This window comes from Miniopterus natalensis, chromosome 3 (genome assembly GCF_054644295.1).
Source record: "Miniopterus natalensis isolate mMinNat1 chromosome 3, mMinNat1.hap1, whole genome shotgun sequence".
Taxonomy (NCBI): domain Eukaryota; kingdom Metazoa; phylum Chordata; class Mammalia; order Chiroptera; family Miniopteridae; genus Miniopterus; species Miniopterus natalensis.
This window is the reverse complement of record NC_142083.1, coordinates 23,469,425-23,490,507: the sequence shown is the minus strand read 5'-3', so window position 1 is coordinate 23,490,507 and position 21,083 is coordinate 23,469,425. Positions and strand designations below refer to the sequence as shown.

Genomic DNA, 21,083 nt, shown 5'->3' with positions numbered 1-21,083 from the left:
CAGTCCTTCCAGACTTCCACTTCTCAGGTAGGACAGCCCATTGGGGGTGTAGCTTTATACGGGAAGTTGAGCCCCAGCTCTCCCTGCCTATCAGCACCCCCACCACCCATTTCTCCCATCTCTAAGCATGTCTGAAAACTCTAGCCCCTAAGGCCCTTCAATGTGTATTCATACTGAGGATTCCAGACTTGACTCCTGTTTTCAATAGCTGTCCCCTGGGATTTTCCCTTTATAGTTTCTGGGCAGCTCTGTATTTGGTAACACCATTATATGAGAGTGAGGGACTTCTCCCATAAACTCAGTCTGCTGTTTTGCTGGCAATCTTTTATAATAACTGTCTTCATTATGTTTTCATCAGTTTCTCAGTAACCAGGAATACCACCTTAAACAAACAGAGTATTAGCTGAATGCTCTCCCAACATTTTCCTGTTGACAAATATTAACAGTTTAAATCTTCAGGGAAGAAGTATATAATTTTCAATCCCTACTTTCTATTCTACATCTTCCTTTTCGAAACAGAATTTAAACTACTAAAGTAAATCTAATTTAACTGCTAATTATAGCCAAAAAAAGAGAACATAAAAACTAAGTAAACACAGTTAATCTACTTGCCCCATGGTTTTGGAATTCAGCCCACACACATCCTAACCTCTGTCCTAGGCCCCATGTTAGAGAAATACCAAATGTGAGATGATTTCAGTGGTTAGTAACTGAGGTTAAAGCAAAAACTCTTTAGTCGCACCTGGCCAGCGTGGCTCAGCGGTTAAGTATCAACCTAGGATCCAGGAGATAGCAGTTCAATTCCTGGTTAGGGCACATGCCCGGGTGGCGGCCTCAGTCCCCAGTAGGGGGGGGCATGCAGGAGACAGCTGATCAATGACTCATCATTGATGGTTCGATCTCTCTCTCTTCCTCTCTCTGAAATCAATATATATTTTTTTAAAAAAACAATTCTTTAGTTTCCAATTCAAATCTTAATGTTTATGTGCAAAACCATCTGAAAATGATTACAAAAATCATGACCTGCCCCAAAACCATTCAGCACGTCACCTGGGGGGTCCTCAGCAGGAAATCGAGGCATGATATTTGTGTTGTGTCTCATTTTTTTGTTCTGCATTTTTATTTCTTTTAATATAGTTAGAAAACCCCGCTAATTAAAGATTCCAGTGCTCCACAGTCCATTTCATTAGAGCAGAATTTTCATGAGCTCTTACAGTGGTGTGTGCTTCTTCGAATAGTGCTTTGTTTGTGGGGTTATGCAGCCAGGAGTTCATCTCAGACTATAAAAGGCATAAGTCCTTCTAATCTACGATGAACAATTATAGCACACAGGAAATCATTGCAAAGCGCTGATATAATCTTTTCTGTTTTACTCCATCTGAAAATGCACACTGGCCCGTTAATGTTCCACAGATGATAAAAACAAACAGAGCAGGGAGGCAGATGCGGTCATGTGCTGGGTCTGCCCTAGAAAACAGGACGGCCGCTACTCCACCTACCGCAGCAGAAGAGGGGGGCACGATTCTATGGCAGGGCACGCAGGGGTCAAAAGCAAATTGCAAGGAGAGAAGATCTAGAAGGTCACATGGTTGCACTGGCTGAAGAGCTGCTCCAGCCCTAGCAAATGTTTTTACTTGGCTTGAAGTCTTAGAAAGAGTTGTTGCTGCATAATAGAATTACACATCTTTTGGGAGATATCTTTGTCTCACTTGGAGTGTGAAATTCTTGGCGATATCAACTGAAGCATCACATAGGTATGGAGGCAGAGGAACCCCAGAGTGTTTGAGAATTACAAAACAAACCACAAACAGAGTATTAGCCAGCTACACCCCTCAGCCCCCTGCCCAGGAACAGTTACATGGTTCTGGCCAAGAGATGCAGACCTGCAAAGAGTCCGCTGCTCGGTTGCAACAAAAACAGCTATTAATCCATGCAATGGGGTGACTGAATCAAAACATAAAATGAAATAAAAAGGCATCTCAAGTGGCCAGGAAAAAAAAACGGGGGTATACGGAAGTAGGCAGGGCATGAAACAGGATATGGCTGAGAGAAAAACAATATTTCATTGGTTGCTTAAAGAAAAAGGTTGCCATAAAAACCGGGGCGCTCAGGTTTGGCTCAGGAGGAAAGGGAAGTCCTAAATAAGAACAGTAATGATAAACACATGCAAAGCTCACTGTGATCCTTCCATTTTTACTTTCACTGCTGCATACGTTAACTTTTCTCATAGTGGCCATCTTTAACAACCAACCATGTAAATTTATTATTTCCACATGTTCTTCCCTTTTCCCCCCTAAATTCCAAACATTGGCCTCAAGAACTCTTAAAAACTGAATTGAATCAGAGAAGACATTGAGCAGAGAAGACATTGAGCATTTTGTGTGGACACCTTTGAGACTGAAGAATTTATATATTTTCAATGGTGTAAATAATACATTTGGCCCTTAATACAAACATATTTCATAGCCTTGCATGAAATTCCTACTACATGTCTATATCAGTCATGTTTCATAGATCTAGATAAATTTTTTCATATGAAATTTTCATTGGAAGAAAGTTACTTATATTCACAAAACACCCTGATAGAATTTTAAAGCTTTCCCATTGAGAGAGGGCTTGCCTTTATCATGTCCCTTGAGGGGAAGGAGAGCTTAAGAGGTTTCAAATAAACAAATTATCAGCATCAATTACTAGTAGTTAATCAGAGCAAATATAGAATGAGATTAAAATTGCAGGAAGAATGGATTCTTCTGTGCCAGCTTCCATGTTGCATAATTGTCATTTCTACAATTTTATGACATGAGTTCCTTGAGAACAAGAACCTACCCAGTCATCTTCAAAGGCCGTCAAATTCCCATTGCCCATTTCAGGACACATGAAAAGGCACCAACGGATTTTTCTATTCCCTCACATTTTCATGCATCATCTTTTAAATTTCAAGCCATTCAAGAATACTTTTTTTTTTTAATGAGAAAATACATGAATGGAGAATTCTTGCTCTCCTTCATTGAATCTCAGATTTGGTTGGGAATGATCTGCTAGGGCAGCGATTCTCAACCTGTTTCATCTCATGGCACAAGTAACTAATTACTACCATTCTGCAGCACACCAAAATATAGGTTATACTTTTTGCCAACCTGACAAGAGAAGAGATATCATTTGGATTCATTCACAAGGGAGGGCTATTGCTGTACTACCTGTCTTTTTATTTGACAATCTACAGGGAAAGAAATCAGTGTTCCTGACTAAATAGTCAGGTATGTTTTAAAAATTCTTGCAGCACACCAGCTGAAAACCACAGTGCTAGGGGTACGTTTTCTGTTTCTGGGCAAGAGCGAATCTAGTCAGTGTTTCAATTAAAGAGAGTATCTTGAGTAATCATTGTTCAGAAAGAAACACAAGACAGAGTAGACACTGTTTATCAAGCAGGGTTTTAGAATATAAGAGGAGAGACAGACGTAGTCCATGGAGCAGACAGAAGGATACACACTTATGAATATTCACGGAGCAGATACACCAGAACCAATTACCCAGCTGTGGAGACAAGGTTAGCTGCCCACCAACTCTTCCTTCCTAACAAAACCCAATTTTGTTAAACAGTAGGACTGGGACAAGATTAAGGCAAGTGAAGTCCTCACCTTGAGTGTCAAATTTAAGAGGGGGCCAAAAAACTCACCTATCAAAATAACACTTTAATGCAATATTTTTAAAGATCTAAATTTATGCCCCCCCAAAACCCCTAAGAAACAAACTACCCATATTTTAAATAAAGACATTAGAGCTCCAATAGGGCTTGGCAGGAGACTGCACTGATCCAATCCTGATTTAAAATCCAGATAGTTTGTTCATTATAAATTTTGTCATGAATATTGATTTTTTAAATATTTTATTAATATATTACTTATTTTTATCACTAAAATTTTTGGTACCTCTTAAACACTGCATTCCAAATTGGTTCCACACCTCACCCTTGTCCCTGGCCTACTGGACTCAGGGGCTAAATTAGGATTTTCTCCATTCCCCTTTGGCAGACACTTGCCTTCCCCTTGTACCTAGAGTCAGTCATGTGACACAGCTCTGGCCACTCGCACGTAAACAACTCTTCACATGAAAGCTCTGCCTTTGTTGTTGATTTCTGACATGAAACAGATGAGTAAAGAAGTTGGGTACCCTCCAACCGCCCACCGCTGGCTGCCTCCCAGTGCTGCCAGCAGCCATCCAACCATGAAATAAACACAGAAGGCAAGAGGATGACTGAGCACAATGACAGAGCTTGGGTCTTGCTGACACTTCCCAACCAGCCCTGAAGAGACTAATTCTTTACTTCTAGTTAGGTAACAATAAGTATCCTGATGTTTTAAACCACTATATGTTGGTTATCTGTTACTTACAGTCCAGATATTTCTAATTGATGTTGGAAGCCTAATAGCCAGTCAGCTTTCAGAGAGAGAGTTTCTGAATTTCACTGCACTGACGACTTAAAATATATGTTAATATTTCATCTCTGAATTGTTTCCTTCTAGGTAGCAAGAAAAAATGCTAAGTCTAAAGGGCAATATGATTCTAAACTCTATGTTACTTAACTATGGCAATGTATGAAAATGTCAAACCAGTCTTCATATAAACTATTAATTTTTCCCACTAAATAAACTGTGATACAAATGTTGTCAATGTCAACAATGTCAAGAGAATCTCAATTTCTATTTTGCTTTTATGAAACAGAATCTGATTGTGTTATTGTTTGATGATTAAGGGAGGAGGGAGTTATCTTGAAGAGATAAAGAATTGCCCAAATGTCCCTTGGGCTACCTGATTATCCAAGTTTAAAGAGCAATAGAATCATCACTGTGGTAAAGCCTTTCATATATAACCCAATATACCCATTTTTCACTTAAATTGAAACCAACCAGAAAGACAGTAAGATATTTTCTTTACATCAGAGAAGTAATTAATAGCAGACGTATAAAAAGTAATTCTAGGAAAAGTTTTCCTTTTCCTGGCCCAGTTATCTTAAAACATGAACCAGGATGCTTTCCAAAACACAGGAACGGCAACCTGTGCCAATACTTTTATACAGTGCTGGAAGCCAACAGTCCATACCTGAGCTTTCCAATGTGAGAGTCACCACCAATAGATGGCTATTTATATTTTCATTTTAATTAAGTAAAATTAAATAAATTAAAAATTCATTACTTTAGTTGCACTAGCAACATTTCAGTGCTCAATAGCTGCTCATGGCTCATGGCAACCACATTTGCCGGCACAGAATTTGAACATTTCCATCATCATAATGCTGCTTTATGCTAATGAGCCTCTTACTGCCCCATTTCTCTTTGCAGTAGTGAGAAGTAAAAGACCACCTACAGAAAATTAGTCCTGAAAGGAAAAAAGAGTTGTATGCATTATAACCAAAGGTACTGTGGCTAAACAAATGCCTCTCCCATTTCCTCTCCATGGTTCTGACAGTTAATTCCAAGAGGTACTATTACCTCTTTTTTAAAATTCATTTTTATTGAATTTATTGGGGTGACATTGGTTAATAAAATTATATAGGATTCGGACATACAATTCTGTAATACATCATCTGTATATTGTATGGTGTGCTCACCACCCTAAGTCTCCTTCCAAGTAACATACAAATCAGCAATGCTCAGATATGATGACATCGTCTCAAAGCACATTTAAGTCAGAAATATTTTCCTCCAAAGATTACCCTTGGGCAGGGGCAGTTTTTAAAGAAGAAACTTTCTATACAAATTATCTCTCTAACATCAAGTTAACCTGGATTATTAGGGTTTTTATCTTTCAAAATAACTTGGGGGGGGGGGACTTGACTGATTAAACAGTTTATGTGGTGGGTCTTCATTAAAGACCTGAATATTTTGGATTTTAGGTAGCTTTTATGATATACACACCATTACACATTTTATTAAATGTTACATTACATATGATTCATCACTACTCTCATTGTAGAGTTCTCACATGTTTGGCCTTAGTGCCAAGGAAAGTAGCACTGTGTGTTGACAAACTCAGGCTACTTCACAAGCAATTTGATTACTGGATCCTACATTCTTGAAAAGTCCATGCTTCTCCACTCCTTTACAATTGGAGCCTATACAATTTTTGAAGTTAGGTTCACTGAGGGATAATATAGACACAATAACATCTACCGACTTAAATTCAACAACTTTTAACAAATGTATAAAGCTTGTCACCACCTCCTCAATCGTGATATAAAATATATGTATTAACTTATATGTTCTCTCACAAACCTTTGCAGTGATATTTTTTTTCCCTTACCCTGTATCCAGGCAACCATTGATAGGTATTCTGTTACTTTAGCTGTGTCTTCTATAGAATTTCACATAAAAGAATAATACAGCTCTTGAGGTCCAACCGGGTTTGCGGAAAGATGGCCAAACACACCAAGAAGGTGGGAATCGTCGGTAAATGCGGGACACGTTATGGCACCTCCCTCCGGAAAATGGTGAAGAAAATTGGAATCAGCCAGCATGCCAAGTACACTTGCCTCTTCTGTGGCAAAACCAAGATGAAGAGACGTGCTGTGGGGATCTGGCACTGTGGCTCCTGCGTGAAAACAGTAGCTGGTGGTGCCTGGACCTGCAACGCCACTTCTGCTGTCACGGTGAAGTCTGCCATCAGAAGACTGAAGGAATTGAAAGACCAGTGGAAGCTCCACACTTTGAAATATTGCTAGCCTATAATAAATGGGTTCATTTATCTATTTAAAAAAGAATAATACATAATATGGAGTCTTTTGTATCTGGAATCTTTTACTTAGCATAATACTTTGAAGATTCATCCATTTTGTTGTTTATATAAATAGTTTGTTTCTTTATATTGTCCATATATTCCATTTTACATAATTAACTTGTCTACTCTCACTGATGGACTTTTGAGTTTCCCATTTTTGGTTGGTATAAATGAAGGTGCTGTAAACCTTTGGGTATGAATCTTTCTGTAGACATTATTTAACATTTCATTACCCTTGAGCAAATACCTATCAGCAGGTTTGCTCATAGGTATTTGCCCATCTTAAATTATTAACAGCAAAGCATAAGAGGTCCAGATCCTCCACATTCTCACCATGATTAGTATTATCAGTCTTTTTTTATTTTAGTCACTCTGCTGCATGTATAGAGATATCTCATCATGGCTGTCATTAGTATTTTACAAACTGTATAAATCTCTGGTCCATGTCTTAAAATTTGAATTATTTATTTTCTTATTAACTTGTAAGAATTTATTTATATACGTGGACACAAGACCTTTAGTAAACATAGGTATTGTAAATATTTTCACATAGCTTCTGGCTTGCATTTCCATTTACTCAATGGTGTCTTTGAATAGCAAATGTTTTTAATTTTGCTGTGGTTCAATTTACCAGATTTACCTTTGTGTGCTTTTTGTGTCTTTGCCTAATCTAAGATCACAGACATTTTTTTTCCATAGGTTTTCTTCTAGAGGTTTTATAAATTTAGCTCTTTAGGTCTATGATCCATTTCAGCTCATTTTGGCACAGAGATGTCCAATTTTTCCAGTACACTTTGTTGAAAGAACTATTATTTCTTTGTTGAATTATGACCAGTTTGTTTAAAATTCATTGACAATATGTACGTGGGTCTAGTTCTGGTCTCTGCCTTCTATTACATTGATTTATATGTTTATCCTTGTGGAAACACCACATTATCTTGAATTCAGGCACTCAAAAGAGTAACCATCCTTTTCTATACTAGAAGAATAGAATTAGTGCTTTTTTTCCTTAAATATTTGTTAAAATTCACTACTGGAGAGCTTTGGATTTGAAATTTCCTTTGTTGAAAATTTTTAAACCACAAATTTAACTCCTTGAATATATATAGAATTAGTTCAATGGTCTATCTCCTCTTAAGTAAACTTGGATAGATTGTATCTTCAAAAAATTTGTCCATTTCACCTAAGTTGTCAAATTTATTGATATAAAGTTGTTCATTGTTTTCTATTAGTATTCATTTTACTTCTGTAAGTTCTATAGTGATGTTTCATTCATTCCGAATATTGACAAATATGTCTTCTCTCTAATTCCTTATCAGTATAGTTAGAAGTTTACTGATACTATTGGTTGTATTAAAGAACTATGTTTTAGTTTCACTGAACTTCATTAGTTTTTTTCCCCTTTTTCCACTTAACTGGTTTTCCCTCTTATCTTCATTTTATTTATTTATTCTGTTTACCATAGATTTGATTTGCTTTTTTTTTTTCTATTTCCCTATGAAGCATCCCCAAATGACTATAATGGATTTTTCTCCATCCCTAATATAAGTGATTACTGCTATAAATTTCTCCTTAAGCTCTGCTTTGGGTGCATACCAAAAATTTAGATTAAGTTGTACTTTTGTCATTCAGTCGGAAATATTTTAGAATTTCCCCTTTGATTTGCTCTTCAGCCTATGAGTGATTTAGAAGTATATTACTTAAAGTCCAAAATGATTTTCCATATGTCATCTGGTTATTGATGCTTAGTTTGACTCTGATGTACTCATAAAACACACAGGCATAATTCTAATCCTTTTAAATGTATTGAGACTTGATTTATGCTGGTTTATGTTTGCAGTCCCTATTACTGTGCTATATCTTAGAAACTACTTCCAGTGAGCTGAGCCAATCATAGGACTCATTTATTTCCTTTCTCTAAGTAATTACAATCCTGCTATGCCCTCTACCTATGGTACATTATCTGAAAACTGTAGTTTCTAATATTTTGTCTGGTTTTCTTGTTTAAAACAAGAGGACAAATCAAGACACCCCCCTTTTTTCCATCATGGTTAGATGGTAAAGTCCCCTGTGTAATTTTTCCATTTAAAATAAACAATCATCTGTTTATCAGATCTTGGTGAAACAAGAGACATATTTAATGGAAGCTCTCTGACAATCTGTATACAATTTCCAAAGTTAGTACTAGACGTTATAGTTTAAAACTCTCACGGAAAAAGAATTCACATTCATATATTCTTCTTTGGTTTGCATTTTTAGTCCCAAAACTATTGATTTGGGTTTCAGATTTATACCTGGATTCATGGACTTACAATCTAAGATTCTGTGTCCCCACAGTGAAACGGAGGGTTTATGATTCCATGATGGAGCTTTATTTTTATAGATACTATTTTTTTTAGTAGGGCTGATCCTTTAAAATTAAAAAATAAAAGCATTTGAATGGATTATGCTTTCATTTATTCTAGTCCATTTTTTTCAATTCAGACAATGTTTAAATCTGGCTTGAACTAGCTATGGAATGACTGAGATTTTCCCTTTAACCCTCTAAATGAGAAGATCTCAACAAACCTTTACATTATACAGTGATTACCACTAACACCCAGACAAAAATCATGAAGACCAAATATTCACATTTCTTGTTCACTTCATCACTGCTGGTTTTTCAAATTACTGTGCCTCACAGAGTATTAAACAACTACATTTAAGCTCAAAGTCCGCTATTTTTAATGTTGGATATAATGACCTCTGGGATTGTAGTTCTCTGTACTTTCACATACACACAAAAATACACATACTCTTAACTCTGATTTACCCTACTCAGTAATACTATGAGGGTAGCAGTATCATTCCCATTTTTTAAGTGTTAATGGTGGCACAGAATTATTAAGCAACTTACCCAAGGTCAGACAATTAATAAGTCACAAGACACAACCCCAACACCTGGTTTCCTGACCATGTTGCTCTCTGCATTCCTCAACAGCTGGCTGACACTGCCTCGGTTAAGGGAGCCAGACCAACTTCTGAGACGTCTCTAAAAGACGTAGAAACCTCATACAACACTGTTTCTTAAAGATTACTAGGGCAATTCTTTCTTCGGCCACTATTGAAGGGATATTCATATTAAACATATGTGGCACGTGCCATGATAATCAGAAGTATCTGACAGATATTCTTCTGCCAAATGGACCCCAGTCTTGGCTTAGAAACTCTGGGGCCCTTCAGTGCCTTAGTATCCCTCTCCTGTTAGCAAATTAATATCAGCCTCCTGCTTTTTGGTGTTCAGAGCCAACTCTCTAGATTTTAGCCCATTAGGCCACTGTAAAGGGAGGAAGCATTTTCTTCACTGAGCTTCCCGGAAATCTGACTCTCCGTTCTCCATTTTAATTTGCTGTCTCATCTCTCCAAACTCCATGCACTGAATGGCTCCAAGGCTCACTCACTGGACCTCTTCTCTTTCCAATCTACACTCTTTCCTCTAGAAACTTCATCCAGGCTATGGCTTTAAATGATGTCTGTATGTTAATAACTCCCAAATGCCTACCTCTAGCCAAAATTGCTTGCCAGGGAAGTTCAGTCTATCCTGGTACAGCAGCCAGGGTGACTCTTTTACACCATGTTAGATTGCATTGCTTCTCTACTCAAGATCTTCCAGTGGCTTCCCACCTCACTCAAGATAAAAATCAAAATTCTTAAAGGCCCTATGAGTCCTGGCCCTCCTTACCCTTTCTGACCTCATCTCCGTTACTCTCTCCTGAGGCTCACTCCATTCTGGCCATCCTGACCTCCTTGCTATTACTCAAACCTGCCAAGCATGGCCCTGCCTCAGGGCCTTTGCACTTGCTCTTCCCTCTGCCGTGAACACTTTCCTCAGTTATCCAAAGGTCTTGCCTCCTCACCTCCTTTAAGTCTCCACTCAATGGGTCCTTTGTATAAGTCACAATCCAGCCAGGAGAACAGAAATCAACTTAGGTAGCTCAAACAGAGAAAATTCAACAGAGGGAATAGGTTGTAAAGGTATTGCAAGAACTCACAAAGCGTAAGAATAGAGGCTGGGGTCTGGGAAAGCCAAGAGGAGGAACGCATGGCGCACAGAGACGAGCAGCTGCCCACCAGCTGGACTGCAGCCCATGCCTGTCCTGTGCTGAGCTCTTCTCCAGCAGCTGGGACTCCAGCGGGAATTGCCAAAAAGCCCTGCTGGCTGCCCTGCGCTCCTCGGCCTGCTCAGCAACTGCTGGTTCATCCCATTCGCACATCCAAACAGGAATCCAGTTAGGACAGGAGCCTGAGGAATTTTTCTGACTCTGGCCAGTTGCACAGAGATTAAAAAGGGGCACATGTGGGGCTGAGAGGCAACAGGTAAACGCCTGGCACACCTGAAGACCCTCCCCCACTTAGCCCATTCCCTGCTTTGTCGTTTTCCTCAGCCCTTATCACTAGATGGCCTACCCTCTATCATATCATCCTATTATTGTCTGTCTCCCCTAATAAAATGTACACTCAGCGTCGGCCGAGACTTCTGCCCGTTGTGCTCATTGCGGCAACCCCAGTGACTGAAACCATTTCTGGCACATAATGGGCACTTAGTTAATAGCGAATGAATTACTAAGGAACTGGACCTCTGCTTTTATCTTCAAACAAACAGAAACCAAAATACTCTGGGGGCTGAAGCTAGGAAGACAGTGGCACAAAACTCAAAAATGCAAATGAGGATGGCAACTTTTAGGTGCCTTTGAGAGCTACGAGGAGCACCCGGTTAGCCATGCCTGGCGTCAGGATGTGGCCTCATCGATTTCAGCTAATAGGGTCTGTCACCTACCTCCCGCGTGCCCAGGGTGCTTTCCAGGTGGGAACAGTCAAATTGCTCTACTGCAACTTGTCACACCATGGATTGGAGGAATCTGTTCTGTTTGGAGGTTAGCACACAGCGGCGCTGAGCCCTTGATTAGGAAAGAGAATGTTTCCTGCCTCACGCAAGATTCTTGCTCAAGCTCCCTGAGGCCGTCCCAGAGCCACAGGCGGGAAATGGGAAAGCAAAGAGAAGCCCAACTTAACTCCTCCCAAAGTGACCTCTGGCCATTTTCCCTCCAGAATAAAAAACCTTCCGGAGAATTAAAACTTAAGGCGTTGATTAAGTCAGCCGGCAAGCTAAATGAGATTTAAAAACCTCACTGGAGTCTTTTCTTTGTCACAATGCAGCAGAAGAATGTCAACACTGCTGTCCACTGGAGTTGGCCTAATGTTGCCTCTCAAATGTAACAACGGTTGCTTACCTTGCCTTCGTACTAGAAGACAAGAGGTCATAAATCCAAGAAAAGCACTGCTTAATTGAAACTTTATACACCCTTCGTTTAATCTCCAACTCCTCCTTCGTGCATAAAATAAGGGCAAGATTTTTATCTACCTTCAGTGTGAGAAACAGATGAATTGCCCATTTAATGCTTAGGAAGACTATAATATGCCTAAAAATAAATAAAACACAATAACATACCATTTGAGGCCGAATGAAATGAATGTTTTCAATCAGTATCCAGACACTAGCTTTGCAAAACCTTAATCCCAGTTTTAACGCAGTCACATTGAACTAGTTTACTTACCAAGTATTCCATTTGCAGCCTTAAAATAATAAAAACTACTTCCCCACCGAGACAGGTCAATCAAAAAATGAAAATTTTATCTTAAGATAAAATATAGATGCTCGCTCATAAATTATTTCAACGGTGGCCCTAGAACACAAAAGGTTTTTGGGTTTTGTTGGGATGATTCTCAAAATTCAATAAATCACTTACAGAACCTAATCATTATTTATAAAAAACCTGCAACAGGGACCTTCTCGGGTCCCGTCGGCCAAAAGATCAATCACATCAGCAAAGTATAAGGCAGGTATTGGAACCAGCTTACTCAATGAGGCGCACAGAGGTGTTAGAAGAAAATGAAGGATGAGACCACTACCGCCTCTACGCATTTATGAATAATCATGATATACATACGTTATAGAATTGAACACTGGTATCTTTTTGAATATTCCATTTCTTTTCAGATAGCAAACCAGCAACAGAATTTAAAATAAAAAATGTATTCCCAAATGCCATCTTCAAAGTAAAAACAGGCAGTAGGCTTGTACCTGCTCGCTTCACTTGCAAACTGCTTTGAGTATTTCGCCCGTGTGATTCTGACATTACCTACATGAAACATTCAATCATATGCATAACAGAAATCAAAATATTTATGGAGCGATGGACTCTTTAAGGGTCCAAACAACACTTTTCTTTCCCAAGTAAACTCACAGGAGAATAACTCACCTCCTTAGTTTTTACAGAGAAAAGTGTGGAGTTTTCAACAATTTGTGGCGACTTGCTATGTTTTATTTGGATTCATATAAAAATATTAAAATTAAATAGTAAAATCAATTTCATACCATTTATTTTTAATTAAAGTAAATTTCCTAATTCTTCCTTGGACAAAGTAGGCCACTGTCATGCAGTCATGCACATGGTGATTTACAAAGGTCAAACGGCAGCTCTGGGAATAGATTACAGGGAGAAATACCAGAAAGTATTTTAATCAAGGTTTACATACTAGGCAACTCTGAGCACTTGAAGCGACTCTAGAAATCAATCACCGCAGCTCCTGCTGTGATGGTGGGGGTCCTAGAAATTAGAGGAGACATCCAACCAGGGCCAGGACACCACATAACTGTCTGGGGCATTAGACACCAGACAGCCAGAACCTGAGAGAAAATGCAGTACCATGGGGCATGCATGGAACTGTAGGATGTTCCTGGGCTACAGGACACTTAGGGAGCCATGGGCAGGTATGGAACCATGGGGCTTGCATGGAGCCGTGCACCATACGTGGAGCCAAGGCACAGAAGTAGTTCCTTGGGGCTCCTTCAGCATCTTCACCCTTGTCTTCTAAAAGGCTAGTTCCCTGTGCCTTCGAGAATAACTGAGGCCGCCCAAGTTACGCCTTTCCCAGCCCAAAGAGGAGCAGGTGGCAGGCCAAGTAGAGCCAGTGCTCTGGGGACTGTGAGGAGGAACAGTGAGAGGCGGTTGGCAGTTAACAGAGCAAAAGGAAACGTGTATACGACCACCTTGCCAACTGGTAGAGGACAGCTTCCAGAGGTGGGAGAGGGGCTGGGGGTCCCAGGCAGTTAACACAAAGAGGAGTCAGCAGAGAGTTACAGAACACGTCATGTGCGTTTATTGTAAACATTTAACAAATTAATGCCTTTACCACAGACATGAGTACAGTGAAATGTAATTGTATGATTCCATAGAAAAATATTGGATTCATGAAAAATAATCATTCATCCTGTGGTATCAGATGAGAACCCAAGCTTAAGATCCTATGTTGGACCCTTTCAGTCATGATCTTTCAATCCCCTTTGACATGTGGGGATAAAGTCAACTGTTTCAATTCAAGGAACAAGTGCCATGCCCCAGTCCTGCCCCAGTGATGGCCCAAGCTAGGATACCCACTTTGATTCCTTCAGATGGCCTTCCTAAGATCTGGGACCAATTGCTAATCCTTTATCAACTGTCCATATAGTTCTTCTGAAATAAGTTTCAAAACAATTCTCAGGCCAATTAATGGTCCCTACATAGGAAGGCACTCAACAGGAACACCAAGGAGTCAGAAATAAAGATCTCAGGGGCCTGGGATTGGAATTAATGGTACCCTGCCTGATTCTGCAGGCAGGAGCGACGTTAGGCATTAATACTAAGTGCTGCCAGCTAAGACACTGTAAGGCATTAAATTAGTCACAATACTAAGGCCCCAAGGCAAAGAAAGCCTGAGTGCGACATGTCTCACCCCACCAGTGGTCTTCCTCTGTGCTTAAAGTAAAATTCTTCCCCACTAACCAACTCCTATAACTGGAGCATGCTCTCGAAATAGCTGGGTAAACTTTAATCAATAAACAAACAAAAGCAGAATATGGCACGATCGCCTAAGTGAGCATTAAACATTTAAAACTCATTTCAGAGATGGTTAGGAGACTCAGTAACCATGCTGAGAAACAGGCTGTCTCAAAGGGTCACTATTTTTTTCCCCTCTTAACTGGAACAGACATTTACGCAAACGACAAGGACATAAGTGTGAACGGTGTGTCTGTAATGGGTCAGGGTGGTTTAGCAGCCCCTGCACAATCAGGGATAAATATTCCCGAACATGCAGCCAGGGAGCAACCTTGCAAGCACAGCAAGCTGTTAGCGCGTGTTGAGCAATGAACTCCGCCAGACGAGAGAAGCCCGCAGAGGCTGGGAAAAATAGTCCTGCCAGCATCTTCCGCCGGGCAGGTGAAGCGAATCCAGACTTCAAGAAAGGGAGGGGGTGGGGGAGAATGAAGAAGATAATGGGGGTCAAATCCATGGCGAGGAAAGGAGACTAGACTCGGGGGGGGGGGGGGTGAGCTCACAATGCAACGTGCGGATGTTGTATTATAGAACTGTACCCCAGAAATTTACATAATACTGCTATTAACCAACGTTACCCCAATAAATTTAATTAACTCTAAAATATTTAAATAAATAAAATGTTAAAAAAAGACTTCAATAAGACGTGCTTGCTGCATTAAGATGTTACTATAGCATCCGTTCACTTCAAACAGCCTCTGTGTAGAGCGCCTCCCGTGTTACCACACTAAATCCTGAAATCATAAATGTACACAGAAGTCAAGATTTTATAAGTGAACACTATCCGGCCCTCCTTTTATTTCTCCCTTGTCAGTGTTTCATCCTGTTTTCTCAAACTGTCTCGTGGAGTCGTGCGTTACAGGAAAGTGACCACGGAGGGTATCAGTGGCCACCTGCTCAGCTGTAACATGAGCCAGCCCAAGGAGGTCTGGGCTGCTGGCACCCACAGGGGCCTTTGTGTTTCGGTCGACTTCCTTCCTAAACCCCCCATCCTCCAGGCCCGGGCCCTGCCTACTCCTCCTCGGCGGACAGGGAGCTTCTCAGGAGCTCCCTCGCCTTCCAGCCACACCCACCCGCTAACTTTCCTGCATCCGGGGTGCCCTGGCCACTGGCCCTCCAGCCCCACTGGAGGTGGGGTGGGCTTCCTGTAAGCTAATCCCCGCCTCGGTCCCGTGTCCTACCCCCTCCTACAGCCTGGGACTTTGCCTAATCAATTATCTCCCCCTCGCCTCTTGCATCACCGGGCTCCCTCCCATCACCATTTAAGGACGGTGAAGTAATGTTCTCTTAAAAGCCACCCCCTGTCCTCGAGTCTCTGCTGGCTGAGGCAACAGTTCTCTCCTTTCATAGCTATTTCTTCACCCCACGTTTATCCCTCCGCTCATCACCATCTAGTTTCTCCTCCGGCACTGCCCCAAACCTGCTCTGATAAATGCTATTTGTTATGGGTTGAACTGTGTCCTTCCATAAGACATGTTGAAATCCTAACCTTGGATACCTGTGAATGTGACCTTGTTTAGAAATAGAGCCTCTGGGGAAGTAATTTGTTAAGATGAAGTCATGCCAGGTCAGGGAGGTTCCCTAAATGCAGTATGACTGGTGTCACTATAAGAAGAGGAGAGAACCAAAAGACAGACACATGGAGAGAAGACCATGTGGCTCCAGACTCAGAGATTGCAGGGAGGAGTCTACATGCCAAGGAAGGCCAATGACTGCTAACAGCCACCAGAAGCTACAGAGAGGGGAGAAAAGGATTCTTCAGAGAGAACATGGCCTGACTCTGGACTTCTAGCCTTCAGAACTGTAAAAGAAGATATCTCTGCTGTTTCAAGCCACCCAGTCTGTGGAATTTTGGTACAGCAGTGCCAGGAAACTAATACAGCATTGCTTGTGGAATTTCTAGGAGGGTGACCCTGTGTTCCAGTTCTCTTCGGACATAGGACTTTCAGTGCTAAACTGGGAAAGTCCCAGGCAAACCAAGGTATGTCACTCCACCTTCTGGCCTACATCTTCCTCAAACTCTCTGCATCATTGAATACTCCCGATGGCCACCTCCCTCTTGAGAAGTCCTCTGTTCTTGGTTCCCATGATGGCTGGTTCTCAAGCAGATAATTCCACCTGATGGCAGGTACACAGTCAGCTTCTCCATCTAAAATCATCAAATCCTTCTAATCGGCTCCCCTTTCTTTCTTCCATATGGAAGGAATGGCCAAGAAGTTGGGGATCATACTCGGCACCTCCTTCTTCCTCCTATATCCATTGAATCATCAACAAAAATCCCTTCAAACATAAAGCCACTGGATGGGTTATTAAAATACGATGACTGGACAGTCATGGTTAGCTTGATCAGATATCTGTGATTTCCTGGAGGACAGGGGTAAAGACATTGACTTTTCTTCCTCAACGCTGAGTGCCCAGGGCGATTTGTTGGGAAATGCTGACCTGAGAATTTTTTTGTTTTCCTTGATTTGGGTGTTATTTCTATGGGTCACGGTTTCATTCCCTGGTTCAAACGCCCAGGGTGCTTGAAGCACCTGTTAAATAAAGGTGGTCTCGACACTGGGACTTCCCTGTCTGTGATGACTCTGGTCTTGGATTCTTCTTGAGATAGTGATCCGTGTCTGGATAAGAAATTCTTGCAATGAAGGATTTTATATTTTTGCTCCTATTTTAAACAATGTCTAAAACAAGAGTCACAGGGTAATAGAACAATAAGCACTGCCATCCTCTGTGCCTGAGTGTGGAAAGTGCCTGGGCACTCTGAGCATGCCTGTCCCTTACCTTTATAAGAAATGACCGGGTGCTCTGCTCTCTGGCACTGAGGCGTGTCTGCTGAGGGCTGGGCGAGTCTCCACCACCCCAGGCTAGAGAACAGCCACGCGATGACACAGGTGCCCTTCATGGTGGCAGGAGGCTTGGACTCTGCGCGCTTGTCTTCTAACCAGAAGCTCGTCCTCCCGTCATGTGGGAAACGTGCCTAAAACACACAAATGAGAACAACTGGATGAAAACGAGCTCCGGTTTTCTGGAGGTGGTCTTTTAGTAATGCCCTGTCACCACCTTCAAAAGAAAAAGGCTTCGCGGGCTTAGACAAGCAGACGTTCTTCTAGCTTATATGTCAGATACGCATGAGTGTATGTGTCTCATAAGGACCTCTTTTTCTCACAATAATTTTATGAGATAACCCATTTCTTATAAAAGGAGAAACGTTCAAGTTTAAGTTTGACCGAGACACCACAGTCACTCTTAAGGGCTATGATCACCCATTGGTTTTCCCTTGGAACATAGTCCTCAGTGCCTCGTGCAAACCCAGATCTATACGTGGGAACCCTAAGAGCCCTGCCCTTCCTTTTTAATATTCAAAAGACACTACTTAACAAGGCCTTGACCGTTGTCATTTACTAATAAGCCAATTAGTAATATGCTACCTGACTCTTAAAAATTGCCCATATTTGGTGAATCTATCCTTTGAAATTTATAGATAGCCTGCCAGCACAAGTTTGTGGCTAGAGACCAACTATAAATCCAATGAAATCTATATTGAGCACCTACTGGGTGAGACAAAATCACTATGCTGGGAGTGCTGATACTTGAAAGATTATGAATAATTTAAAAGATGAATAAGCTTTAAGATAAGATAGGCTTGTAAAAATAACTATAATCCAAGTTGTTAGAAAACCATAAAAAGCAGCAGGAGTGCAGTAGGAGTTGACAGTCCTGCTGCTATTTAGGGGGACCAAGGGCGTGTCTGCGGAGGGGCTCACGCCTGAGTTAAACCCTGGAAGATAAAGAGGACTTCCACAGATGGAGGCCTCTGGAAGCACAGTCCATGCCACGGGAAGAGGGCGAACAGATGCCTGAGAGGCAAGAGGAAGGAGCAGGCAACGTGTCTGGGGAATGGTTTACTGTACTTGACCCAAACGCCAGGAGATATAAAAGGAGATATAGTGGGCGGCAGCCTACAGAGTAGGCTGGGTTCAGATTTGGAGGCCTGAGGTCTCTATTTTTAGGTGACGAGCTACCATAGTATATTAATATTACATTAGGTGAAATATTAATAAAATTATTCTTACAACAGTGTACATAGGAAACTGGGTAGAAAGGAGCACAGAGGTGGAGAAGTTAATTATAAGCCTCTGCAATTGTTCAGAAGAGAAATAAATGAAGCTGAGACTTTGAATGGTGTCAATGTGAATGAAAATTCAGGCAAACATTCTAAGTGATACGTTAGAGAAAGTACGGCAAATTAAAGAGGGCCAGTGATTCTCTGAAATTCCTCCTACTGAGGTGAAACTCTGGCCACTCTCTTGAACCTGGGTTGGCTCCGTGAGAGTGTGGCTCAATCGAAGACAACAGAAGCGATGGTGTGCTCCTTTCCAAGCCCTGCCCCTAAGAGACTGGCGTCTCCACTTCTTATCTCTTAGCACATGTTCTCTGGGCACCGAGACCCCAGGTAAGAAGTCTAGCTACCCTGAGACTGCCATGCTAGAGAGGCCACACAGAGGAGCTCTAGGGACATTTCCCATGGAGCCCAGCATCCCAGCCATCCCACCAGAGCACCTGACATGTGAGTAAATGTGGAAGCCACTGAGCGACTTCAGTAAGGATGAGAGCAAAGGCATCAGCCAGGTGAGCCTTGTTCAAATGCCTAACCCCAAAATGTGAAACAAAATAAAATTATTGTTGTTCAAGTCTGCAAGATTTGGGAGAACAGAAAGCAAAGAGGAACAAGACAGAGAATATAAGAGACTATGAAAATGGAAATGACATTTTCCTTACTATGATAATCAACAGAAGAATTTTGTTTAGAGGAGAATATGACCACTTAGTTTTGTGCACATTGGGTCTAAGGGGCTGAGAGAATACTTAAGGAAAAGCAGCAGGCTGTTGAAGTCGGAGACTGAATACAATGTTTGGAAGGGTTAAAACCACGGGTGTGGTTAAATTCACCAGGGGAAAGCAGGAGGCGAAAAAAGGGGAAGCTAAGGAAAATTGTATGTTTGTTTAGAAGCTGCAAGTTGAACAGTCACCACACAAAGGTGAGAAGGAAATCAGAGACAGCTCACCAAGTGAAAATGGAGATCAAGTTCGGCTGAAATATAAAAATAACACTTTTGAAAAAAAGAGATCTGGTCAACTGCATCCCAATGAGTCAGACCAGTGGCTTCAGTGAACAGACAATGATCAGTTTGCGGGGGACAGTTTCAGCAAAACAGACTGAATCCCATACAGCAAGGAACCAAACAGGAACGGAGGGAGCAAAAGCGGGCTAGAACATGCACGGCTAACTCGAATGCCAGGTAACCGAAGAAAATTCAATGAAATCACAGAAGCACTAAACAAAGCTGGGGAAATTTTAGTTTAAAGAAAACATCATTAAATGTGGCTTCTTTTCTGAGAAGTGACGAGTGGGGAAGAGACTGTAGATTTAGAGGGAGAGGAGGTATCAGATAGAAGATCCAGGAAAAGCAAAGGTGGGAAACTATTAGGGTCCTAGGAAAGATGGTGGTTATGAAAGAAGGGAAGAGGCTCATTTTCTAAAGGAGTTTGCCTATGAATATGTGGTGAGATTTCACGAAGAAGAGACATACATTTTAGGGTGCATCAGATTTCTCAGTCTCTATATTTCTCAGTCCCATTGACTCAATGCTCCCATTGATGAACATGCTCAAGTTGAGCAGGAGACAGTGGAGGGACCGCAAATCATGAGTAGGCCAGAGCATGGCTTCTGTGGGAGTGAGGGACCCTGAGCATGAAGGTGGAGGTAGTGATGCAGAGGAAAACTGGGAGCCGGGGGCTTCTGTCCAACGGGTCCGTAATCCCTGCCCAGGCACAGTGCGTCGTAATGGACAATGAAGGCACAGTTGTCATTTTTTCCCTTGGTTACAAAATTAAAAGCGTGATTAATTTCACTCTTGGAAGGGGTGTCATGGTCTGCAAAACAGGGCAATGCTCTGGGGCTCCAGTCTAGAGGTAAACACATGAAGCAGCCCATCTTTTCTTACCCTTCTGACCTGAGACTTAACAAGGGGAAATTTCATCAAATGGCATATCTTAACTCAGAGTAACACTCTTTAGAAGGGCTTCAGGTGTGATTTAGTTCTGTTCAGGGCAAGAGCATTTGGAACACCCTCACCAGCCCCCTGGACGTAGACTATCATTTTCCTGTGTCAAAACCAATCATCAATGATAGAAATAATGCAAGAAGGATAGTGAAAGTACCGGGAAACACTCAGAAAGTGCCAGCTCTGTGGCAGGCACCACACCACACATTTATACCATGCCTGGCACCTAATGGACACCCAGAGCCGTTCCTCTGCCGCATGGTCTCCCACTGGGCAGCATTCCATCAGGAGCTGGGTGGGGGCACTGCCCCGGCTTGACCTCCCGGACTGA

General features: G+C 41.5%; 1 protein-coding gene and 1 pseudogene across 4 annotated transcripts in view; one reads left to right on the top strand and one right to left on the bottom strand.

Moving 5' to 3' along the window:
* Positions 1 to 21,083, bottom strand: part of SEMA5A (semaphorin 5A) — a 362,632-nt gene that overhangs the window by 202,373 nt on the left and 139,176 nt on the right. For all 4 annotated transcript variants that reach the window (XM_087815351.1, XM_016217317.2, XM_087815350.1 and 1 more), the window contains exon 3: positions 17,469 to 17,664. In XM_087815351.1, coding sequence (XP_087671477.1) covers positions 17,469 to 17,589 — 121 coding nt within the window. In that variant the 5' untranslated portion in view covers positions 17,590 to 17,664. The remainder of the gene's footprint in view (positions 1 to 17,468; positions 17,665 to 21,083) is intronic.
* On the top strand, positions 6,413 to 6,718 carry LOC107540526 (large ribosomal subunit protein eL43 pseudogene; annotated as a pseudogene).